General features: G+C 52.2%; 1 protein-coding gene and 1 long non-coding RNA gene across 4 annotated transcripts; one reads left to right on the top strand and one right to left on the bottom strand.

The window, feature by feature from the left end:
* Positions 1 to 4,066: 4,066 nt before the first annotated feature.
* On the bottom strand, positions 4,067 to 19,166 carry LOC125317733 (excitatory amino acid transporter 5-like). Of its 3 annotated transcripts, none has more exons than XM_048287707.1 (11): positions 18,855 to 19,166; positions 16,183 to 16,262; positions 13,277 to 13,489; positions 12,553 to 12,595; positions 11,530 to 11,752; positions 8,162 to 8,261; positions 7,717 to 7,950; positions 6,066 to 6,260; positions 5,299 to 5,433; positions 4,430 to 4,523; positions 4,067 to 4,349 (listed from the first exon to the last, which is right to left on the bottom strand). In XM_048287707.1, the coding sequence occupies exons 1-11, from the start codon at positions 19,029 to 19,031 to the stop codon at positions 4,182 to 4,184; spliced, it is 1,662 nt and encodes a 553-aa protein (XP_048143664.1). In that variant the 5' UTR covers positions 19,032 to 19,166; the 3' UTR covers positions 4,067 to 4,181. The 3 variants fall into 3 exon arrangements, with proteins under 3 accessions (XP_048143664.1, XP_048143662.1, XP_048143663.1); XM_048287705.1 differs by having other exon boundaries at positions 4,067 to 4,319; positions 4,424 to 4,523; positions 18,855 to 19,164; XM_048287706.1 differs by lacking the exon at positions 13,277 to 13,489 and having other exon boundaries at positions 4,067 to 4,319; positions 4,424 to 4,523; positions 18,855 to 19,164.
* Positions 5,397 to 8,690, top strand: LOC125317734. Its single transcript, XR_007200176.1, has 2 exons — positions 5,397 to 5,485; positions 6,702 to 8,690. It is a non-coding gene; the product is annotated as an uncharacterized LOC125317734 (long non-coding RNA).
* Positions 19,167 to 19,425: the final 259 nt, after the last annotated feature.

Here is a 19,425-nt window from a genome sequence, read left to right as displayed (position 1 = left end):
CTGAGGCACATGGTGATCCAAAGGAAGGATGGCAGCAGTGCTCTGCAGACTGTTCCCTTCCAACTCCATTTATACATCCTAAAAAGGTGTGAAAATAATATAAAAGTGAGAGTCCCTGATCAAAACTCATCATTTTTATAAATTCAGATATGTAAAAATAATTTGTGCTCTGGAAGACAACTGATGCACAGAAAAGAACCAATCTGTAGGATTGAGGCAATTTGTCCATGGGCTGTAGAAACAAGCCAATGTCTTTTGAGTAAAGTATACACTCAAGTCATTCAGTTCAATGAAAATTCTTTTAAGCTGAGTGTTCATGGTCAGTCACATCCTCAAATTCCCGAATACCATTGTGGAAATGTATTCCCCAGTCAAGCCTCACGTGGCCATTGAGTGGGTTTTCTGCCCATGTCTGGGAGGTGCCCCAAAGCCAAGGGCTGCTTCAGCTTTTCCTTTCACTTAATAACCTCAGACTCCATAAATACCTTTCACATGGATTTTAGTTCACCAAAGTAGCTTTCCTTGAGTTTTTTCTCAGTAAAATAACACTTGTGTAACAGCCAAATTCCTTCACCCAGTTGCGCTCCAACTTTATTCCAGTATTATACACAGCAGTCATAACCCAGGGATCACCTATATTACCATAGCAGCTGAGATTTTTGGTGTTTGTAAGGAAAACAAGGATTTCCAAGGAAGGAGTACAGGTTTGAGCTTGTGTGCTTTCTGTACTGCAGATTTCTGTGTTGTAGGGTGTGTGCCTTGCGCTGCCTGTACTTCTCCAGTTGCATGGAAATAAGAATTAGATTTTCAGTGCTAGAACAGGGAGAGGCACCTCTTTTTCTTAAAAAAGGAAAGTTTCAAAAACTTTGAAGGTGCAGTGTATCAGTCAGTGGAATTTAATAACAGAATTTAATACCACAGAATATCCTGAGCTCGAAGGGATCATCCAGTCCAGCCCCTGGCCCTGCACAGACACCCCAACAACCCCGCCCTGGGCATCCCTGAGAGCGCTGTCCAAACGCTCCTGCAGCTCTGGCAGCCTCGGGGCCGGGCCCATTCCCTGGGGAGCCTGTTCAATTCCCCTTGTTTTTACCTTTTTTGAGGCTGAATAAATGGGTTTCAGTTTGCCAAGCAAGACCCCTCAATTTTCCTGATGTGGGACATGTGGAACTTCACCTTCCTCCCATCCTGGTCTCCTGAATACAGTTGGGACAGAATAAAACTCCTCCAGGTGATGCCCAGTGACAGTGTCCAGACTGCTACTTTCTTGTCTTCTAGAAATCTCTTGTTCCTCCCCCCTGATGAGCTTGTGTTGCTCTCTACAAAAGCCCTGCTGACATTCTGGGGTTCTGTGGGTGCCACTGGCTCTCAGGGCTGGCACAGGGAGGCTGCTGTTACCCCCTGAGCACTGGTGTCAGTGTTCCCTCAGCAGCAGATTATTGAAAACACAGGTGGGGTTGGGATGGTGCCATCCCAAGGGCAAAGGCTGGGACAGTGGGCCCCTCACCAGCTGGGCCATCTTGTAAATCTGCTTTGTTTATTTTTCCACAATTTCCACCCAGTTAAAGGTGTTCAGGTGCCTCTCCTGTGCAGTGCTGAAGATGGATTGTCCTTGCTGCCTTTAGCTTTTCCCCATCAATAACGATGCCTTCCCTCTATACCAGATCACAGAGAGACTTTCAGAAGCACTTGAATTATTTTTTCCCCTTGTTTTATCCTGTTAGAGGGGCACAGTGATGACAGCCCAGTTTTGAGGCTGCTGGGCTCAAAAGGTCTCCCTTGCTGTATTTGTCACAAGGCCCAAGGCTGTGTGGGCTCTGGCATGACACTTTATTTTAACCTTACTAGCACCAACATACTCCCTGCTGATTTCCAAAATCAAAACTTCTCTGCTAATGTGTATCCCGCCAGATACTTAGAGATGTTACCAATGCTTTCAAGGCCAGGTTGAACAGGGCTTGGAGCAACCTGGTCTAGTGGAAGGTGTTCCTGCCCATGGCAGGGAATGGAAGATGAGCTTTAAGCTCCTTTCCAATCCAAACCATTCTGGGATTGATAAAGCACCGGACTTGCAGCTCCTGGGGCAAGTTGTACAGAGTGGGGTTAGCTTCACCAGCTCTAGATTTATTACTGAGATACAATATTCAGTTTTTTCAGTAATTATTTGTTCTTTGTTGCAGTGAGCTCGAGAATGTGCTCTTAAGTTGTTTTAGTATGACTTGCAGCTTCCAGGGCAGGGCATAAGGTGGTCTGGTCTGCAGCAGCCAGAGCCCAGTGATGGGAGTGACTGCCCAGAGGCTCATCCTGCAGCCCCAGCACTTACTCAAGGACCTCTGCCATGGACATTCTGTCCTGCCTTTTCTTGCAGGGTTAATTGTGTGCTGTAATATCCAGAGCTCATTAGTGCGAGGAGAGGGGATGTGAAAGTGGGGCTCATCTCTGCTGCCTGTGCTGGTCGGCCTGGACTCACCCGGGGCATCCAGTGAGGGATGCGGGCGCTCCCATGCACCAGAGACTGCACCAGAGACTGCACCAGAAAGGTCTCATAAATCTTGCCTGGTTTAATTACTGCCTTGGAGCAGGTGCATTGGAGGTGTCTGTCCAGCTGTGTTTGGGGGATGTGGGTAACTGTTGCAGACAGACAGGATACTTGGATCCTTGTCCCAGAGCTGGGGCTGCCTGGGGCCTCCCCAGTGTTCACCAGCATCTCCCAGGGCATTTTGGGTGGCTGAGCTCACGCCTGATACAGAGGAACAACCAAAAAACCCTTCGGAGCCAGTGATGCTGAACCAGCGTGTATCAAGGTGATCATAAATGATATGGGAAGGAGGGAGGAATGTCTGGGGAAGCTGCAGAGATTGATTTGAAATGTGATTTTTTTGGGCTTGCAAATGATGTGACTGCTGCTATTGAAGAGCAGTTGGGCTGTAATGTTTAAGAAGGTATTAATTAACCTCACCAAGGAGAGAGGGTGAGAAAGGCCAAAGTTAGCAGCAGTGTCTCAAGCTTACATTGCCCAGGATTCTAACTCTGTGAAGGCTTTTGTAAGTTAATAGAAGATGAGTAGTTCTTGTGCAAAAGCTGGTTTATGATATTTAATAGTTTCTGCTTTTCATTTGGCAAAACTGGAATGAATATTTCTTCTAACTTAAAAAAAATTTTATAGCCTCTGACTTCAGCATGAAAGAATTCTGCACAGAAAATGTTTTCTTTATGTGCAATTGGAGAACAGTTCAGTGATGTGAGTATGGGTCTGAGCTGTGTTACGAGTCCTAATGCTGTGGCAGGAAAGATCAAGAGGGGGAAAAGGGATGAGGTGACATTTTGAGAGACAAATTAATTCAGTGAGATGAATCCTTGGTATAAAAGGCTTTTGTGTAGAAGGCTGCCCTGGGAAGCCTGGATTTTAAGGCTGTAATTGGAATTTGAACTTGGGGACAGATCCTTAGCTGGGAAAATCAATGCAGTTGCAGTTGGGCCTGGTTAATTAGTTGTCTGTAATAAAACAGCTGTAGAAACAGGTGTACAGCTGGTCCTTCCTTCCCTCCAGCCAGTGGATCCCACTGTCCCTGAGAGAGTGCAACAGCTCAGCCATCCTGTCTGTTACCTGCCAGATGGGAAATCCAGTTATGTCCAACTTAGATTTTGAGCTCTGGACAAAAATTCACGTAATCTTAGTTTTTAGATGAGAACCCAATAGTAAAATAAAAAGCAAGGATTAAAAAAAATAATCTCTATAATAAGGAAAACAAAAGCTTCTGGAGCACAGCCTGGCTTCCAGGGAAGAGCTGCTGGCCAGAGGGTTCGGAGTTATGCCCCATCCCTACTGCATTCTCACCAAATCCAGTCTGCTAACACCTGCTCACCTCCCTAACTTTCAAAAATAGCTGAGCTTGGAAAAATGGGAGTTATAAATCCTTCAAACCCAGCCATTTAAGACAGGGCAGTGAGCTCCCAGCTGTGTCCTCAGGCGCAGGGAGGAGCTGGTTGCCTGCCCATCAGTGGCAGAGCCATGGTCTTTGAGTGCCTGCTGGGAGTCCCACAGTCTTCAAAGGATAAGAGAGGCTTTTCCCACTTTTGTGCCAAGTAAGGCCTTTATCTTGCAGAGCATCCATATGTGACACTCACAGTGTCAGTGTTTAGCACCAAGATGTCATTCCCAGGAGCAGGAATGCTGTTATCTACACCTGGCAGATGTTATAGTGAACTCCTGTCTGGTCCAACAAGGTTTCGTCAGTCATTTCAATCACATTGTCTTTGGGATGCAGGTGTGAGGTCTCTGCAGAAGGAAACTTGTCCGTGTTGCTCACTGGGTCTTGCTGCAAAAAGAAAGAACACAGTTTTAATTTCTGGAGTGAGCAGGTGCCTTGTGCCTGTTCTGCCATGTCCCACGACCCCCTGCCCTCCACCATGCCCTACATACTGGGACGGGCTTTGGGGCAAAGTCCTTCTCGCAGACATGTGCTATGATGCCAGCAGCCAGGGCGTCACCAAGGACGTTGGTCATTGTTCGTAGTCGGTCCCTGCGGAGAGACAGTGCCAGGATGCAGGGGGTGGCCACAGCCAGCGTGCCCGGGGTGTTGATGGCTTTGGAACATGTCAGTCCCCGTCCTGAATGTCCCTCCCACTGGTGTTGGCAAAGGCTGTGTTGGTTTTGCAGATACAGAGAGAAAACAGTCCCTATGTGAGCCCTGTGCTGGGGCAGCATCTGTCTCACCCTGCCTGTGTGAGCAGTGCAGGGACCTGCCAGTGCCGCCTCCCAAACTGGGACAGCCACTGTTGTGCTCAGTGCAGGGAGAGCGCCTCAGCAAGTCATAAAACTCCTTGAGATGCCTCTTGAGGAGAAATCCTGTAGATCCAGCCACTGCTCCTCTCTTGTCTACCTCTCACATCAGTAGAAGGTGCCAGTGGTGCTGGGTACCCTGTGATGCTGAAAGGTCGAATTGGTGGTGTGTTAACCTTCCTTTATATGAGGGAAAGAGAAAAGCAGCCGTGATACTTGGCACTGTTCCCTCTTCTCCCTGGGGCCCTGTGAAGTACAAACCAGCCACCCACGTGTTGGTTCTGTAACTCAGCATCTGCTCTTTGTGGTTTCTCACCTAATGACTTGCTTTGTTTTTATCTTAGTACTTTAGAATGGCACATTTCACAAGCTGTGTGTTTATTTGTCTGTGACAAGTGTAATCCAGCATCAGTTTCTGTCTCGAGAGCAATCTGGTTTCATCCATCAAGAGGAAGATCCATCACCATGAACTGACACTGGTCACTGCCTGTGGCAGTGGCCTGGAGAGCACTTACAGAGCCCAGTCGACGGCGATGATGAGGGTGATGTCCTCGGTGGGCAGCCCCACGGAGGTGAGCACAATGACCATGGTGACAAGCCCGGACTGCGGGATCCCAGCGGCCCCAATGCTGGCTGCCGAGGCCGTGATGCTGCAAAGAGAAGGCAGCTGTGCAATTCAGACCAGCGTGTTTGCATGGCAAAGTGAGTTATTCCTGTGTGGAAGGATTGGATTGGATCTGACTTCCTCCACCTTCCTGCTCCCAGGTGTTATCACAAATTCCCCTGTGCAGAGCAGGGGCTGGCAGCGGATGCCCTGGCTCTGTGCTCTCCTCTTGCCTTCAGGGTAGGGAGTCCCTCCTTAAAATTATTAAATATTTGCAGATGTATTTAATTATTATTTAGTTCCATGCTTTATTTCCCTGTTTATAAAATGAGGCTATCCCATTCCTGAAGGGAAGTAAATGGCACCTGCACAAATCCTTCTGTGCTCAGCCCTGCAGCGCTGACCTGCTCCAGCCACACATCTGGGCAGCTGGGCTTTTCCCTACAGGCAAAGTCCTTGACTTGCAGTGGATTCTGGGATGCAGAGCCAGTCCAGCTTTCCCTGGTACACAGCACAGAGACTGGGACATGCTGCACCCTCCCTTCCTCCTCAGCTTCCCAGCAAATGTCACTGTGCATTAACAAGATCTCTGCAAATGGCAAAAATGCAAGAGGTTGTCCTAATATCTATAAATAGGAATAGAGAGAAATAATCTGGCTGCTACAAAGAAACTTTTACCTTATAGTTATAATTTGTCCCAAATCCAGTTCATACTCATTGACCTGGGCAATGAAGATGGCAGCGACTGCCTCGTAGAGTGCGGTGCCGTCCATGTTGATGGTGGCCCCGACGGGGAGCACGAACCGTGCCACGCGCCTGTCGATGCCGTTGTTCTCCAGGAGACACTTGAGGGTGATGGGCAGGGTGGCTGAGCTGCAGGACAAGAAATGAGCAGTAATTGCTTGTCATTTGTGTTGAGCTTTCTAAGCTGGAGTCAGTGTGATGGGACAGAAATACCAGCCCTCCCAAGGGTGGATACCGCAATGTTACACAAATTGCGGTAGCAGTGAAAAGTCTCTTCAGTTCTCACCATCTGGGGAATAGACATCATTAGCCAAGTGAGCTGCAGGCTGAGAGAGAAAATGTCAGAATGTCCTTTCAGTGGCTGAAGGCACCACTTTAAGGAGCTGTGTGCCATGGCTGCAGCTCTGTTGAACATCCCTGGTGCCCAGATGAATCCTGCAGCACCTCCTGGAGTGTGGTATGGCTGTGCTGAGGTCCAGCGAGACCCCTGTTGTCCTCACCTGTCTCCTCCATGAGGGATGCCTGCCTCAGCTTCTCCACCCCTGACCTTTCTCTCTCGTTTCTGTCTAGCATGAAGACAACTGTCCCACAGGAACTGGGATGAGGAATGGAGGAAGAAGAACAGGCTGAAGAAAGGAAACCACGGAAAGGAAGTCGATGGGCTTGTGACAGACTCTGGGAGGCAGGGACTGCATTTGGGAAAGGCTCTGGATGCAGCACGGTGGCCCCAGCCCTGGGCACAGACCGTGGGGCTGGGACAAGGAGCAGGGTGTTCTCCCTGAGGCAGCTCTCTCTCCCTTAGCTGGCTGCAGAGCAGAGGGAGGAGAAGCCTGACAGAAACAGAGCTGGAGACCCAGGTCCAGGTCATGAAGAGTTGCAGAAGCAAGAGTTGCAGCGGTGGGCACTGGGGAAGGGAGGCACAGTCTAGGTGGTTTTATTGGGATTATGGGGAGGAGCAACAGGCAGGCCAGAAAAACCCTTTGCCTGGTCAAATGTTCTCCAGGAAAATGTTTGAATTTGTGTGTCTTCTGGAAGGGGTGGTAGTTTATAGTGTGAAGGGTTTTTTCATTGTTATAAGGAAAGTATTTCAATGAAAATAGAATAGATAAATATAATCTAAATTGATTAAAGTCTTTTCAAAATAGGCAAGATTTTTCTGTGGATGAACTTGGGATACACTGTAGTTGATGTTAGATTGTCAGTAAAGTGTTCAGAAGAGCTTTAACCCCATGCAGTTTATAAAGCACCTACAGTCCTAGTTTGAATGCATGGAAAGAAAACTGCAGCAATTTAATGAAGTGTGCATGCACACACAAAAACATTGCTGGTTTGCTCTGGGAAAACCCTGGGAGAGGGTGAGTGGAAGAGCACCACGAGCTGCCCAGGTCTGTCACCCAGGGCAGGGGCAAGCGTCTGCTTCCTCCTAAACCAGGAGCATTCTCATTTCAAATAGTGCTGGAGTGTAATTTTCCTTTGAGTCACACCTGTCCTCCCAGAGCTCACCTGGCCGGACACAGCCATGTCTCTCTTGCTAAACCAGATCCCTGCTCTGTGGTATCTGCAGGTTCCAGCCACGTTTTCCTACCTGGAGGATGTAGCTAAGGCGATCAGCAAGGCTTGCAGTATTCCCTGAATGAAAGCAAAGGGGTTTTTCTTGGTGATGAGCACAAAAAGCAGAGGTAAGAGGAGGATTCCGTGGAAGGCAAGCCCTGACACTACTGTAATGACATACAGTCCCAGCTTCTGTCCTATAATGGATGGATCTTCCATCTCCAAGATCTTTCCAGCTATGAGAAATACAATGCCAAAGGGAAAGTACCTGCAAAGAATAAGCATAAAAAATTATGAGGATGCAGCAATCACTGGAGCACTGCAGGACAGACATTGCAGTGTTTGGTACTGTGTGGTACAGTCGTACGAAAGCAAATTCAGTCCTCACAACACACACTTGCAGACGTGCAACCGGCATTGCCATCAGATAGCAGGAAAGAAAATCAATCAATCAATGAATCAATCAAAACCAGATTTACCAAACGGCCATCGAGACAATTTTCATCACTGCTTCGTTCAGACACTGGCACACGTTAACCAGCGGGGCTCCTCGCTCGCCCATTTTTCCCAGGAGAAGTCCTGCAACCAAGCACAGCAGGTTGCATTACTTGGGAGCACCACGGGAGCAGCACCTGTCAAGCCGAGTGTCTTGAGGGTCTGGTGGCCACAGAATGGGGCTCACCGGGCAAAACCTGATTTCGTACAGGTTGCCATGTGCTCTTAGGAGTCACGGCCATTCTTTGCTCCAAGCAAATACAAGCACCTGGCTTGTGTTCCTGGCATTTTCTCACAAAGCCCCACCAGACCCAAATCCAGGATTTGGACTCTTCCTTGCACAGAAAACAGATGAACTTCACTGCTGCTCAATGCTGGAAGAGTCATTTCCTGGGATGGATAAACTGTGGATTAGCTGGATTAAGTGGATATCTGGATTGCTATAATTGCTGGATTGCTTTGGTAATACAAGAATAAGGAATTCTGGAAATAAAAATGGAATTCTTTTAAGGACCAGGTGTGGTAGGGCTCTCTCTAGCTGAGGATGTGATGCTTTGCTGCATCCCTGCCCTGCTCTGGAGTGAAAGGGGTCCTGGCTGCCACACAGTGACTGAGCAGTGCTCGGGCCCCCGGTCCCGTGCCCGGTTCCCCTGTGGGCTGGGCTGTGCAGTGCTGGTGGCTCACAGGCTGTGCCGTGGTGGTGACAACACGTGTGGCTGTACAGTGATGGGTCAGGAAGGATCTGAGTGAGTTGCTTAGATACAGGCATTAAGCCTTCTCTCCTAAGTCTGTGTTGGGGTCCCTCCCCTGCCATGGAGCCCTGGGAGAGGGGCCCTGGGCGGGAGACACGGGGTTTCCCTGCCCCTGCTCAGCCTCGTTCCCCAGTGGTCGGTTTGTGTTCCCCGGGGTGGCCAAGGACCCTCGGGTCCCGTGACTGCGGAGCTCCTGAGCTGAGCCCCGGCCATGCGGCTGGAGAAATAAACATCTCTGAAACATCTACCACGAATCTGTCCATATATACTTCGCTTTCCATGGGACTCCTGGTTTGAAATATACTTGTTGCAGTAATCCCCGCTGCGACAAGTCTGTTTTTTTCTTTTGATGTTGTTGCATTAACCTAAACCAGCCTAATTTTCTGTTCAAGGAATACTAGAGCAGAAATACAGGAATGGGTATGGTGCTGTCCTGTCTTCCAGTGCTAAACCCCATTGCTTTCACTGGAGGTTTTCCAAGAACCGATCAAGTAAAGGGAAAAGGAACCTTTGAGCATTTGGCCATCTTGTTTCCAGCTTGGTGCAAGGCCTTCTTCCTGTGTTGGCTAAAATTAATTTTGAAGCACTGTGCAGGTGTCTGTTTTATCTTGGAAAAGAAGAATATAGACAGGATCTTGTCCTGCTCATCCCTCTTCACTCTTCAGGGTTGAGGACTCCAAGAAGCCCTTGGTTGGTGGTTGGATCTCCTGCCTTGCTCAAAAGAGAGATGAGGTGGGTTCACATTTGCCAGAACTTTCAGAAATGAGACAAGGCTTGGCGTGTTTAAATACCAGCTCTGTGGATATTCATCAGTATTGGGTGGACACAACAGCTGCTTTGGAAGAAAGTCATTTCTCTTCAGGTCCTACAGAGCTGATTTGGGAGACATGGCCCAAGCAAATGAAGAGATTCCTGCAAGGGTCTTGAAAGCTCTGCCCTCTGATGGGTTTCAAAAGCAACAGAGAGGCCCTCAGGGACAGTGAAGAACTGTCAGAGCTGGAGTAGCTGTGTGGGGTCACCCCTCAAAGCAAAGTCACTCTGGGTACCCAGTGGGTGCTGCATGGACACCCACAGCCCCACAACCTGCCTAGTTTTGGTGTTGAACACAAATACACTTTACTGAGAGCTTGACCAGCTTCCACCTGGCCCCCCCACCTTGCTGCACGGAGGAGGTGATCCCCATTTCCCAAGGTATAGAGCTGTGGTGCCCTGCCTATCCCTCTCCTCTTTTCTGCCAGGCAAACCCCATTAATTCAGCCTCTCCTCATAGGGAAAGCATCCTGTGGGTGTACAAATGCCCTTTATCAAGCTGCCCGTGTCTGGTGCAGGTGATGCTCTGCCAGTCTGTGGCTTTGTGGAGCTCTAATCTGTCCTGGGCAAAACATGGGGAGTGCAGGTGGCTGGGGCTGGCTCAGGTGATCTCCCACTGCCTCCTAACTCAGGCTGATCCCACTCCCACGCTGGAGGGGTGGTGAAGTGTAATCTTAGAAGAGAAAAGCAGCTTCTCCTTGCAGGTTTGGCAGGGCTGGAGAAGGGCACGTGTCCTGTGGGCAGGAGCTCAGCACCTTTCCTGGGTGTCCAAGGTCTGCAGAGGGTGTTGGTTGCTAGGACAGGAGACTGCCAGAGACATCTTCTGGCTGTAAGGATCTGTCAGACTGGCTCTGCCCAGTCTCGCTGTGACCAACTCCTCTGAGGTCTCACATTTAGAACTGGCCGCTCTCCGTGTGTCTGACCACAGTCCAGCGCACTCCAGTGCTGTGCTGGCTGCGCTGCCTCTGCATCTCAAATCCTCTAATTGGCTTTCTGGTTCCTTATACACAAAGTTCAAGCTCCTTGCCCTCACCTCTTAACCTACACATAATCCTGCCACCATGCTCATCTTACTGCCTCCTACCCTTTTTCCTTCCTGATCCCTCCCTCCTCCCTTTCTCCCTCAGCCTTGCACCCCATGTCCTCTTCTTACACTTTGAGCCAGCTCCAAGTTCCTCCTTTCAATGACTTTCTCCCCTTTAAACCTCCTCTCTTGCACGTGTCTCTTCATGACTTCTGCTCCTTCTTCCTTCCCGAAATTGCTGCCGAGCACCATGTCCGCACAGGATTGCAAGCTGTTCAATGCAGGATGCTTCCCTACCTCCTTCAGAAAGTCCTGTTGGGAATTCCCATATATTTGTAACAGCACCAAGTCTGACCCCACTGTCACATCCTGCCTGCTCAGGGGCTGAACACTCAGTGTGAAGGGTTTGGGTCATTGTGGCGAGCTGTGTCCCAGGCAAAATTATACCTCACTTCAGACCTCATTAGAAGGACTCCCCAGCTTATGTAATGGTTTGAAAACCCTCAGGACCTGCAGGGCTGTGAAGGCTCATGTGGGAAATAGGGGGTGGAAACAGCCTTCCCAGTGCCTACAGCTGCAGTGAGCTCCACCTCAGGTGGTGCTGACAGGGGCCTTGGTACGAGCTCCGTGCTGGGCCTGGAGCTGTCCTCTGGTTCCCAGGGAATGGGGCAATTAAAGCTAAAAGAATCTTGTCCCACATCTTTAGCTCAGTGACCACAGCTGTGGCCACCCTGGGCTGCCTCTGGGCCTATGGAGGAGCAGGTACCTATGGTTGCTGAGAAGATGACAATCCCCAGGACATTCATCTCATTGCTGGTCCCAGCCAGGGTCCTGTAGGTCATCTCGGGTGATGGTGTCAGCTCAAGGAACACAGGCCGATGGATTTCAGGGTTTTTGTCATCAGGTGCAAAGTAAATAAAATTGACAGGTTTTCCTGGGATCTTTTGAAAACCAGGAGACTTCACCACTGGGACAAGAACAGTTCGATACTGGAACAGAAGCAAAGGAGGGAGGTTATGCTGGCATGAGCTTCATCCTGCTCTGAACACGGAGGCAAAGCCAGCCCCAGCCCTAGGCTGGGTGCTCCTGGAAGTTAAAGGTTTGGTTTCCAGGCAGTAAAAGCCTGGTGGAAACAAGCAATGAGACACAGGCAAGGGGAGCTGTGGCTGTTGGCTGCAGCCCGTCCTCAGCCAAGGCTGCAGAGCAGACTGGCGCTGTTGGTGAGTCGGGTCCCCTGCGGGACGCCAGCGCAGCCCTGGGGTAGCGCTCTGGTCCCTCCGTCCCTCCTCCTGCGAGCTTTACCGATGCTTTCCCAATGCCGTGGGTTCGCTTGTTTTCCCTGTCCCTCCACCCTGCCTGGCCACTCAGTCTGTCCCCTTTGACCACTCTACCTTCCCTCAAGCGTCCCTTCTTTGTGTCCCTTCCCCTGCCTGCTGCCTGCCCACCCCGCTGCCGCCCCTCCCCAGGGACTAAGAAGCCTCTGCACAGGAGCGGGATGAGGGAAGGGATGTGTGCTGCTTCTGTACAGGAGTCTCGCAGGCAGAGGGCAGGCACGGGGGTTCCTGTGAGCCTGTGCCCCCCCAGCACCGTCCTGCCTTCGGGTGCCCACCCTGGGGTGAGTGTGGGGGGATGAAGGGGAAGTTCAGGGAAGGGAACAGAGGGGAAGGGGAAGAGAGGGGAGGGAAGGGACGGGAAGAGAAGGGCTCCTGTCCAGGCTGTGGGTGGGCAAAGAGGCAGCCCCGTGTGGAGCTGAGCACCATCCTGGCTGCACGCAGAGGGATGAACTCACCTGCTGGAATGAAGCTTCAACCAGGTTAGAAGGAAACATGTTTCTGTAAGAGACCAATGACACAGGGTTAGAGTGTGTTGTGAGAGCATAGGGAGCATCCTGGGAAGCACTTCTGGTGGGCACAATGTCCAGAGGAGGAGAAGAGAGCCAACAACAGCTTATGACAGCTGTGCAAGCTGAAAGCAAAGCAAAGCTGGAAGGTGAACTCAAAGCAGGACTCAGAACCATGTGTAAATGGGATTGGTGGAAGGCCTGAGCCTGGGATGGACATCTGCCATGTGCAGGCCCCTGCTCAGAGCCTGGTCTAGTCAATCCAGTACCTCCAGAAATTGAGATTCTCCCCCAGCCCCTGGGTCTGTGCTGCAGCCCCTCCCCAGGTAACCCCATCTGCTGCTTTAACCCAGCCCTGGGCCAGCTCCAGGCTTGGCATGTTCCAGCTGGGGCCGCAGAGGAGAATCCGAGCCTTGCAGGCAACACGACTCTGTCTGATCTCTGCTGCAGTGCATCTCTTTGCTGATGGCTTTGGGAGAGCAGTGGCAGTGACAGAGTGGCCAGAGGGACATGGATGGGGGGAAACGAACCCCACATTGCTGGGCTTGGAGGTACCAGCACCTGGCCAGTGGTTCTCCTGTTTCCCTCGCGTTCTCAGTATCTTCTGGGAACTCAGAACCTTCTGGGAAGATCTTGTTATCACAGCCCTGGCTCCTGAAATCCTGTGACACACCTGATCAAATCCAGTAACGCGTCGGCGGAGCTGAGCACCACTTTCTGCACAGAGTAGTTGTCCTTCTGGGCAGCTGCACCAGGATGGATGCTGACCACGAGGATGATCCCCACGGTCACTGCCATAAAGGTCGTCCAAAGGTAGTAGGTGATGGTGATCACTCCCATCTTCCCACAGGCTTTGGAGTCCATGGTGGCCAGCCCGGACATGAGGCTGCAGCACAGAACAGAGTGGTCAGTGTCTGCTCCCCAAACTGCACAAGATACATCTGATGGGCAAAATCTCCAAGGCGGGAGGGATTTCCATAGGTTTTTTTAAACCAAAGCCTAAGGGCATCACTGAGCTCTTGCACATTCCTGTGCCAGCGCCCACAGGATCTCAGACCCAGGATGGGCTTGTGACAACCCAAGCTGAGTTGTGAAGGGCAGGAGACAGCTCCAAGCCCCTTTTCAAGGTCTAGCTGTGTTTTCTGTTTTCTACGAGGGTTAAGAAGTTTATATTCTTAGTGTATTTTTGTGTTGAATAAATGATGCTGCTCCTTTTTTGTGAGATACTGCTCTCTTATATCTCCATCACCTCGTGCCACTGCTGTGTGTTACTGTGAGCAGCAAAGGAAGGTACCAGCAAGGTTCATAAAATCCTGGTGGGGATGGACCCCACACCCCCTGGAGAGAGCTGCAGGTTCAGATTTCATGCACATGGAAGCTTTCCTAAGAAGTAACCCATAAGCTACTTCTCAGCAACACTGGGCTAAAAATAGAGAGGGCATTACAGGCTGCCCCAGCAGGGAGAGCAGTGCTGGCGGTGGGGACAAGTTGGGTGCAGGACTGGAAGGTCCTGAGTGGGTTTGCTGAGGTTACTCACTTGGGAGGAACTGCTGCCACCCTCAAGGCCCCACAGAGAGACTGTGACAAATGTGAGGATTGGGAAATTCCCCCACCATGTGATGTTTAACAGGGCAAGTGCTGGATCCTGCCCTGGGATGGGGCAGCCCTGGATGCAGGGACAGACTGGGAACGAGAGGCTGGAGAGCAGCGCCGTGGGAAGGGACCTGGGGGTCCTGGTTGGTCCAAGTTGGATCTGAGTCCCCGGTGTGTCCTGGCAGCCCAAAGGGCCACCGTGTCCTGGGGGGCACCAGGCCAGGGAGGGATTGTCCCGCTCTGCTCTGCACTGGGGCAGCCTCACCTCCAGTGCTGGGGGCACTCTGGGCACCACAAGATCAGAAGGGTCCAAAGCTGTTGGAGAGTGTCCAAAGGAGGGACACGGAGCTGGGGAAGGGTCTGAGGAGCGGCTGAGGGCACTTGGCTCGTTCAGCTGCAGCAGAGGAGACTGAGGGGAGGCTCCTGGGGGCTGCAGCTCCTCCCGAGGGGAGGCGGAGGGGCAGGGGCTGAGCTCTGCTCTGGGACAGGGACAGGAGCCCAGGGAACGGCTGGAGCTGGGTCAGGGCTGGGCATGGAGCTCAGGGAAAGGTTCTTCCCCCCGAGGCTGCTGGGCACTGCCCAGGCTCCCCAGGGAATGGGCCCGGCCCCGAGGCTGCCAGAGCTGCAGGAGCGTTTGGACAGCGCTCTCAGGGATGCCCAGGCTGGGGTTGTTGGGGTGTCTGTGCAGGGCCAGGGGCTGCACTGATGATCCCGAGGGTCCCTTCCAGCTCAGGATATTCCAGGATTCTATGAAATGTGAGCATTTGGGGGCTGCAGTGTGCCCCACATGCATGCCGACCCAGCCAAGCCCTGACCTTCAGTCAGGACATAATAGAGGGGCTGTGAGGGTCAGTGCCAACCTCGGGGACACAGAGGGTGGCTGACGTGGTGGCCAGCCTATGGATCCCCTTCAGCAGCCACATATCCAGGAGGAGAAGGGCCTTGGAAACTCAAGAGAGTCCACAAAAGCAACACTGACATAGGTGGTGCTTTCCAACTTGGGGCTTGGATCTCCAGAGCTCCATCTCCAGAGCTCGGCCAGTCCCCTCTGGGATGGTGCATAGAGAGAAGACACCACTTTACCATCATTCAGTAATTGTAGAAAAATCCCTGGTTCAATCCAACATGAAAGAAAACTCCCAGGAGGCCTCTGCAGAACCTGCACCCACAGACAGGAGAGTGATCAGAGACAACCACCCAGCAATTGAGCTGCCAGGAGGGCTGAGAGCGAAGGGAAACCCTCAGGCACCTTGGGGAGGGATGTGAGGTACAGACATCTCTATAAGGGATGGTACTGAACAGGCCAAGTGTGGCCAGGATAGAGACCACACTGCTCTCAAAAATAAACCAGAGGCAAATGGGACAACAAGCAAACTCTGACTAACAACAGAGAAATGACACATCCTCGAGGGAACAAGCACCTGATAATTTTTGTGTGTCTAATGAGCACATGACAACATATTGTTTGCAATATGTCAATCCATATAAGCTTTTCAAGACCTTGATTAGACCCCAATATGACTGCTGGCTCTGTTCCTTATTTCTAGGTCTGTATGGGCCAATAAAATCGGGATTTGCAAACACAGACACAGTACTGGGGGATGCTTATGTTTTTTACCTGAACTTTCTCAAATCCCTCTACGGGAATCTGCTTTGAGGTTAAACAGCCCGTCACAACTGCCCATGGATGGTCCTGGCATCACCAGCTGCCCAAAAGAAGGGAAACACCCCAGCCAGTGCAGGTGTCTGACCTGGGCACAAGTGCCTATCAAATCCAGGTGAGGATTTGTCCCAGACTGTTGCTGGGAAATCTCGGGGTTTGATGGACACCAAGCCAGGGGATGCTGCTTGACTTGCCAGCTGCTTGGAGCCAGGGTTATTCTCACCCCATGCAGCTTTGGGGTTCTCTCCTCAATGGGGGGTCACAGGGCGATCTTTTCAATGTGAGGGAAAGATGGTGCTTTAGAGCAGAAGGTGATGTCTTACCTGGAGGTGATCAAGGGCAGGATCAGCATCTTCAGCATCCTCATGAGGAGCTCTCCAGGAAAGGAAAAATACTGCTTCTCCTGCACATAGAGCAGAGCGTGTGTCAGGTAAATGATGATGGATTAAGGGCTCAAACTTGATAAATCTGCCTTTTCCCCAACCTGTCTGAGCTCTGAGCTTCGTTCTGAGCTGGCAGCTGCTCCTTGAGGCACTCCATGATGCCATTTCCCTGCTGTCCCTTAACTGGGGGCTCACAGATGGGAAATACTGGCCACATGGCAAACCTGGCTGTACACAAGGCAGGGGCATGTGGGGTTGGTCCCCTCCCAAAACCATCCTTGGTTCTGTTGCCATCTAGGGAATAGTCCACATGGCCCCAGCACTGGCTCCTCCCAAAAGTAATTGCACTCATTATCAGGGAGCAGAGACTTGGCTGCATCTGCAAAAGTGCCCCAAAGCTGCTGGCAGCAACGAAAGGTGGGAATATCTCATGGCTGCAGGTGGCAAAGCCGAGCTCAGGGAGAGCCCGGGTGTCTGGCCCATCCATGGGACAATCTTGGTGCCGTGGCATCTCTCCACCCCCTACACCCCTCACAAGGACATGGGGAAGGGCTGCAGAGACATCCCCCAAAGTCTGGATCCCACAGCCATGACCAAGGGGAGAATGAGGGGTCTGTGGGATCAGCAGCCTGGCCAGCATCCCTCCTTCCCTCCATCCCTATCTCTACCCACCATCCATTCCTCCATCCATCCATCCCTACCTCCATCCATCCCTCCATGCCTCCATTCCTCCATGCCTCCATCCCTCCATCCATGCCTCCATCCATGCATCCATGCCTCCATCCATGCATCCATGCATCCATCCATCCCTCCCTCCATCCATCCATCCCTACCTCCATCCATTCCTCCATGCCTCCATCCCTCCATGCCTCCATCCATTCCTCCATGCCTCCATCCATGCCTCCATCCATCCATCCATGCCTCCATCCATCCATCCCTCCCTCCCTCCATCCCTCCCTCCTTCCCTCCATCCCTATCTCTACCCTCCATCCATCCGTCCATCCATCCATCCATCCCTCCATCCATCCCTGTCTCTACCCTCCATCCATCCCTCCATGCCTCCATCCATGCCTCCATCCATCCATCCCTCCATCCCTCCATCCCTTCATCCATCCATCCATCCATCCATCCATCCATCCATCCATCCATCCATCCATCATCTTCCCTCCCTCCATCCCTGACCCCCCTATTTCACTGTGCCACTGTAGTGGTGTCAGGGAGGGATCTGAGTTGGCCCCAAGACAAGCAGGTGTTTTTGGTTACTCCAAAGTAGCCACCACCCCATGCTGGGGCTTTGAGGGGTGCCAAGGCAGCTGTTCAATCGCTCCCCTGTGCTGTCCCTGTGCTGTCCCTGCACTGTCCCAGTGTGTGGCCTGGGCATGGCTGATGTCCCCAGGGAGCTCAGGCAGAGCGGAGCTGCGATGGGCCCGGCTGGGTGCAAGGGGTAATGCCAGATCCGAACAGCATCTCTTTGCCAGTGGGTCTCTCAGCTGTGTGACACTTCCCCACTGCAGGGAGGAAAGCAGGGACTGGCCACCTCTCCAGCTCTCCTCCAGATTTTGTGACAAAAGTCTTAGTGGGGACAGTCTCTAGTGGCTGCCAGGCCCACAGCAGAGCTGTGGCAACAGAGCAGGATGGGGCTGGAGCAGAGGACGGATAAACTTGATGACAAGGGGCCGGAGCCCCAAGACTGCCAGCCTCATGGCCAGCGTGGGTGGCTGCTGGGCTCTCACGGGTGTGGGCACTGGGATGCAGAGAGATTACACCCAGCTTCAATTAAGTAATGAGATCATCCCTGCTGCGCTGATGCTGAAGGGCCTAATTGAAATGACAAGACTTTTCTAAATCCTAGTGGGCAACACAGGGATGTTCCAGCCCCAGCCGAGCTCTCCCGGAGCAGCATTCCCCCGCCTGGATCAGGGCTGAGCCGTGGCCCAGCTGCCCAGTGTCAGTGGAGCTCAGCTCGGGGCCGTTTTGCAGCACGATGCTCCTGGAACGTGCTGAGCCAACGTGCCTTTTCGGTGCATTTTCTCCAATGCATTTGTCTCCAAGGCTCCTCAAAGGAAGGAGACTCTTCGAAGCCCTCTAGGCTCCCCACCAACCCTATATTTATTTGCTGGGTCCTCTCCAGAGCACGGAAATGTGCTTTGATTGCACACAGCTGGGGAGAGTAATGGGAGGACCCCATCCCTCGAACCCCATCTCCTGGACCCCCTCCCTCAGACCCTGATGCTGCTGGTGGTGTTGGGGGGAGCCTGTTACTGAGCATCTAGCACCTGAGTAAACATTCCCCCCTTTCCCATCTTCATCCCACCTCAAGGCTCCTGCAGCCTTATGGAGTCCAACTCAGACCTCCCCACTCCCACTGGAGGGAGGCAGGATTTGTCCTACACCTTGGGCATTTGTTGGCACCTTTTTGGTCAAAAAAAAAAAAAAGAAAAGAAAAAAAGAAAAAAAAAGCCATGGGCAGAAACCTGCCCTGAGGTGGTTTTCTTGAGCAGGAGCCTTTGCTTTTGGGGCTGTGCCCATCTGGGACCCTTACTGGCACCAGGGCTTGCCCCCCTGCCCCACTCCATCTCACTCACTCCCATCACCATCCGAGCCAGGCTTACCAGGTCTGTCAGCTCCAGCGCCCGCAGCAGGAACCCCAGGAGGCATCCAGTGACAACCGAGAGCATCGAGAGAGTCAAGAGGCCATTTTTGTACCAGAAAGCCCGCAGCCACCTCCAGAGGCGCAGGAGGGCGGTGGACAGTGAGTGCAGCACAGCTCTCCTGACCCACTCCCACATGGTCCTCAGCCACCCAGATGATGCCCCTGGGAGCGGCTCCCAGCCCCACTCATGGCCACAGGCCCCGCAGCGCCGATGGACCCCTGCTCTGTGCCAGGAGCTGAGTGTGCTGGTGGCTAATCCCCAGAACCAAAAGCTTCAGGGATATTTGGGAGCCTTTCCCATAATGGAAAGTGACGTGTTCAACTGGTTAATCTGGGCTTGGCATCCTGCCGTGAGGTGCCGAACCCTCCCACTTTAACCCTCCAGCCCCAGGGATGGGGGCCAGTGTGCAGACTGAGGGCAGGGATCCAGCTCCAGAACTCCCTTCTTCTCACTGCTCCTGATCCAGAAGGAGTTGGGTCCTGCCACCAGATCTGGGTCCTGCACCAGATTTGTGCTCCCCACCGGCTGC

This window comes from Corvus hawaiiensis, chromosome 28 (genome assembly GCF_020740725.1).
Source record: "Corvus hawaiiensis isolate bCorHaw1 chromosome 28, bCorHaw1.pri.cur, whole genome shotgun sequence".
Classification (NCBI taxonomy): domain Eukaryota; kingdom Metazoa; phylum Chordata; class Aves; order Passeriformes; family Corvidae; genus Corvus; species Corvus hawaiiensis.
Note: the sequence above shows the minus strand (reverse complement) of the source record. Positions and strands in the feature narration are given on the sequence as shown.

What these genes read in the sequence shown, in the direction of transcription:
- LOC125317733 (XM_048287707.1), bottom strand. Translation starts at nt 19,031, where the DNA reads ATGTGGGAGTGGGTCAGGAGAGCTGTGCTGCACTCACTGTCCACCGCC. An exon ending in TTGAAGCTTCATTCCAGCAG is followed by an intron (nt 11,753 to 12,552) that starts GTGAGTTCATCC and finishes CTTCTGTTCCAG; the next exon opens with TATCGAACTGTTCTTGTCCC. An exon ending in AGGACTTTGCCCCAAAGCCC is followed by an intron (nt 4,350 to 4,429) that starts GTCCCAGTATGT and finishes TGCTCACTCCAG; the next exon opens with AAATTAAAACTGTGTTCTTT.